Source organism: Bison bison, unplaced genomic scaffold, assembly GCF_000754665.1.
Source record: "Bison bison bison isolate TAMUID 2011002044 unplaced genomic scaffold, Bison_UMD1.0 scf7180017863702, whole genome shotgun sequence".
Classification (NCBI taxonomy): Eukaryota; Metazoa; Chordata; class Mammalia; order Artiodactyla; family Bovidae; genus Bison; species Bison bison.
Genome location: NW_011494274.1, coordinates 2,009,068 through 2,013,871, shown reverse-complemented (window position 1 = coordinate 2,013,871; position 4,804 = coordinate 2,009,068). Strand labels below are relative to the sequence as shown.

Below are 4,804 nucleotides of genomic sequence, written 5' to 3'. Positions count from 1 at the left end.
TTACAGTCAGTTTCACTTAAGAGGGAGATCAGCCCGGAGCTCTGCGGCCGCCCCTGGGAGGGAGCTGGGCCAGGTCGGTAGGGGTCCCGGGGCGCCTGCCCGGAGGGCTGACCACCCCGGCTCCCCGCCCTGGCGGAGCGCGGCTAAAAGGAAGGAGCACCAGGGCGGCCCCCTCGTCCCCATCAGCGCGGGACACCCTGCGCGGAAGTCAGTGGAGAAGGCGGCCGCAGCGGCCTCCCGGTTTTCCCACCCACTCCCAGGAGCCTGAGTAACCACTAACGCGCCCTTTGTGGCCGCAATACCTCCACACCTCCTGACTGGCTCGTTCTCATCATTCCCGTCTCAGTTCAAATGTCACCTCTTCCGAAAGGGCCATCTTTGACCACCCTGATCTAAAGCAGACTCCCTCGGTCACTATCGGGGGACCCTGGTGTATTACCTTCTCGGCACTGAGCACGATCTACAAGGACCTCGTTTGTATTCGTCTCCTCATGGTCTGCCTTTCCCAGCAACAGCCATGCCCCATCTCCAGCAGCCCGTAAGAGCTAGCCCCCTTTACTGGCCAATCTTGCTCACCTCAGCGTCTACAGGCCTGTCTGACCCAGGGTACAGGCCAGTCAGTAAGTGGGGAACTTCTTGGCTGCGCTTTATAACTATCTAGAGAGTTTAAAAATGACAGCACCAGGGTGTGCTTCAGTCAACTGGATCAATATCTGAGGACGGGGCCTGGGTATTGGAGTTTTGTTGGGGTTTCCTAGCTTTGCTTTAAAAAAAAAAAAAGCTCCAAGCTTATTTGAAGGGACAGCCCAAATTGAAACCCAGGTGTCTGGTGGAACGGTGGAAGGTGCTGCCCAGCAGACAGGTTTGCTGAAACCTTTAGGCCCAGTAGGAAGTTCACAGAATGCGGAGCTGCAAGGCAATTTCTTTCTTTTTTAAATTCATTAGTCACTTAAGAAACATAAGAGCAAGAAGGGTTTCCAAAGTCTGCAAGGGTGCAAATGAATCAACACTAACACCAGGCATCTATCCATTGAGAAGATCCTGCAGCCAATGAGAAATAAATACATCAGCAAGGAGAAGAACCTAAGCAATGCATACACACACAGATTGACGTTCTCCCCTCCTCCACCTACCCAATCTGAAATCGTCTTGCTTTGCAACCAATCCTGAAGATAAAATTTTGGTTACCACTGAGAAAAAAATGGGGGCACCTAGAGGAAGGACAATAACAAGCTTTTAAAAACTCAAGGTGAATTCCTGGGGACCCAGGCAAAACTGGACTTCTTTTTTTGACACATCTGTGCATGAAGCCAATCCCACTTCAGTGTGCAAGGCAGAAAGCTAACCAGATTTTCCTGGGCTGCCTTCTCATAAAATATTTACAACCCAGCAAATACAAAAATCCCCAAAGCCCCCAGCTTGCCCCAGAAGCTAGTAAAGTTGGGGTAGACTTCAATAGTAAAAGTGTCACCGGGTCCTGGGGTCCGGCCCTCGATGCCTGTCCAGATGTAGCCCCGGGGCACTAGATCTGGAGCCTCTGCCACACCTAGTCCCCACTCCAGGCTGACCGCTGGGCAGCCGGCCGCCTCACTCAGTCGTGCAAGTCCGGACCTGAGATGGAGCTGTGGGAAGGGTTAGAGAGGTGAAAAGGGAAAAGCCGCTGGAGGCACTTGATTTATGGAAGCCGAGACCTTCAAACCGACCAGGGTCACATTAAAATCAGTGGGAATTCAGCACACTTTCTTCTCCTTTAAAGAAACCTGTGTCTGACAACATTCAACCACCACCCAGATCTCTGGGCCTATTATTGCCTGAGGCTTCCCCTTCCTGTCTCTCAAATTTCTCTCTCCCCAAACTAAGGAGGTGATAAGAGGGACAAACCTAAGGTTCTTGCTGCACCAGCTCGATGTCTTGAGGGCTGACATATTTTTCATCCTTACTTTATCCACGAGCACAGATCGGTCCTGCAAGGTAAGTACTCATATTGTTCCCATTTTACAGATGGGAAAACCAAGGCTTGGAAAAACTAATTACCCGAGTCTGAAAACTAATAAGTGGTGGTGAAAGTGAAGTCACTCAGTTGTGTCCAACTCTTTGTGACCCCATGGACTGTAGCCTACCAGGCTCCTCCCTCCATGGGATTCTCCAGGCAAGAGTACTTGAGTGGGTTGCCGTTTCCTTCTCCAGGGGATCTTTCCTTCTCCAGGGGATCTTCCCGACCCAGGGATTAAACCCGGGTCTCCCACATTCCAGACAGACACTTTAACCTCTGAGCCACCAGGGAAGCCCAATAAGTGGTGGTATTCAGACTCAAACCTAGGTCTCTTTAATTCCAGAGTTGGAGCATTTAGCCGGTAAGCCCCACGGCTCCCTGGAGAAGGAAATGGCAACCAACTCCAGTATTCTTGCCCAGAGAATCCCGTGGATGGTGGAGCCTGGTGGGCTGCTGTCCATACGGTCGCAGAGTCTGACACGACTGAAATGACTTAGCATGCATGCATGCATGCATGCATTGGAGAAGGAAATGGCATCCCACTCCAGTATTCTTGCCTGGAGAATCCCAGGGACAGAGGAGCCTAGTCGGCTGATGTCTTTGGGGTCACACAGAGTCGGACACGACTGAAGCGACTTAGCAGCAGGAGCCCATGGCTCTCATTGCCTATCCATTAGAGTCCAGGTCCTGGAGCCAAGGCAACTGGGAGTGGCCAGGGTATAAGTGATGAAGCATACAGTCCAAACTGTATTTTCAGGGCTTGGTAGGAATCAAACCTGGGATCCTTTAGGAAATCATTTCCATCTCTGCTTACATAACTTTTGAGACAATTTGTCACTGGCTGGAGAGGTATAGGGGAAGAAGAGGGAGGTGTAAAAGATGATTTATTTAGTTTTCTCTCATGCAACACAGAGAAATCAGCCTGCTTTTGTCTTCATTCCTTTTTTTAAAAGCATGGACTGCCATACAACAATGCAAATCAGCCATAATTACACTTAATCCCCTCCCTACCTGCATTGTTGTATGGCAGAAATCAACACAATATTGTAAAAAAAAAAAAAGTTTTTTAATTTAAATTTTAAAAAGTAAAAGTGTGAACTAATAAATGCTTAGTCTACACAGCTGAGCCATGTTTTTGTAGTCCTCAAGAGGGGTCAAAACAGAGAAAACCTCTGTAAAAAGAGGTTTCCACTGGTTCTGCAGACTTGGGATTCACTTGATTTTTCTAGCAAGATCAGCCTGCTTCCCCACCCATTCCAGAGCTAGGAGAAAGAATACAAATGGGGGCTTCCACCTGTATCCTGCTGTCTTTTCTTCCCATACTAGCTCCATCCCACAGTTTGGGGGGCCTCACCTGCATGGACACATGTGCCACAGGTGTGCACTTCCCCAGCTACAGGTGCACACACTGGGCAGTTGACACACCCTTAGGAGCACAGACCCAGAGAAGAAGCTGACCAGGGCCTGGAAGTGGGCTCAGGGCCATGTGCGTGAGAATGCGGTGACTCGGGTACCAGAGTAGAGCAGTGTGAATAGCTCTCCAAGCCACTGAAACTGCAGTGGTCCCTAAAAACGCATCATCAGCTTTCCCCAGGAATCTGTCAGAAATGTATACTCTCTTGGGCCCCAGAGGTTTGAGGTGGGACCCAGAATTTGCATTTTCCTCAGTTCCCAGGTGATGCTGGTTGAGTCACCACTGTAGGAACCACACAGACATCTAGATGAGCCCACCCCCTGGGCTCTTTCAGATGCCCCACCAGGTGGGGAGGGTAAAACACAGGACCAGGGCAAGAGCTAAGGCAGCACTCACCAGAACCAAGTTCCTATCGCTCCCTGCTCCTCCTGCCCCCTGCCACAGACACCCCCACTTTAAAAAAAAAAAAACTCTTACAGCCACGTGTGTCCAGAACCTCTAATCCACCATCCGTGGTGGCTCTGTGAAGCTCCCCATCAGAACACATTCTCCACCTGTCTGGACCTGCTCTGGAGGCATGCAATACAGAAATAGCCCCAGAGGAGGCTTCCAGCTTGGGGAGTGCACACACCATCCACTGTGACCCTGCAGATACTTTGCCTGACGATCCTGGCATCACAAGGCCTGGCTCCTGCTGTCCTGGCCATCTGTGGGTAGAAAACCAGCCCTTCACACTCCCTCCCACAAGCCTCCTCTCCCATCATTGGAGTGCTAGTTGCTCAGTCGTGTCCTACTCTTTGCGACCCCATGGACTGTAGCCTGGCCAGGCTCCTCTGTCCATGGGATTCTCCAGGCAAGAATACCGGAGTGGGTCGCCCTTCCCTTCTCTAGAGGATCTTCTTGACCCAGGGATAGAACTCGGGTCTCCTGCATTGCAGAAAGATTCTTTACCATCTGAGCCACCAGGGACGCCCAAGAAGCAAATATCAGTGCGTAAAGAAAAAGGATACCCGAGGGCGCCTTAAGTCAGGATACCAGGAGAGAGGTAAGGCAGCCTACCCCGCCCACCCGCAGTAATCGAGCTGCGGACGGCTCCCTCGCGCGCCATCCTGCAGACAGCCTCCTAAAACCCCAAACATCCTTTGGTTTGGGGCGGAAAGGGCCCGGCCCGCAATGCGTTTCCCCAGGACATCTTGCCCTATGTCCGCAACTTGAAGTCCCTCTTGAGAGTCCTGGTTGCATGGTGCGTCACTCTGCGGGGCCCGGAGGGCGCCCCGCAGCTCCAGCTCGCCCCCCAAGGCCCTTCGCGCCCAGACCCTGGGCTCCAGGACGCTGCCAATTAGTGCGTGTCCCGCTCTCGTCCTCTAAATCCGCCGTGACCTAAGCGGCCACTGGCA

The 4,804-nt window shown here is 51.8% G+C and overlaps 1 protein-coding gene across 1 annotated transcript in view; it reads right to left on the bottom strand.

Moving 5' to 3' along the window:
• The window catches only part of GDF6 (growth differentiation factor 6), a 17,406-nt gene that overhangs the window by 988 nt on the left and 11,614 nt on the right, over positions 1 to 4,804 (bottom strand). The window contains exons 12-13 of the mRNA XM_010833525.1: positions 4,467 to 4,739; positions 1,472 to 1,611 (exon numbers count right to left, since the gene is read on the bottom strand). Coding sequence (XP_010831827.1) covers positions 1,472 to 1,611; positions 4,467 to 4,739 — 413 coding nt within the window. The remainder of the gene's footprint in view (positions 1 to 1,471; positions 1,612 to 4,466; positions 4,740 to 4,804) is intronic.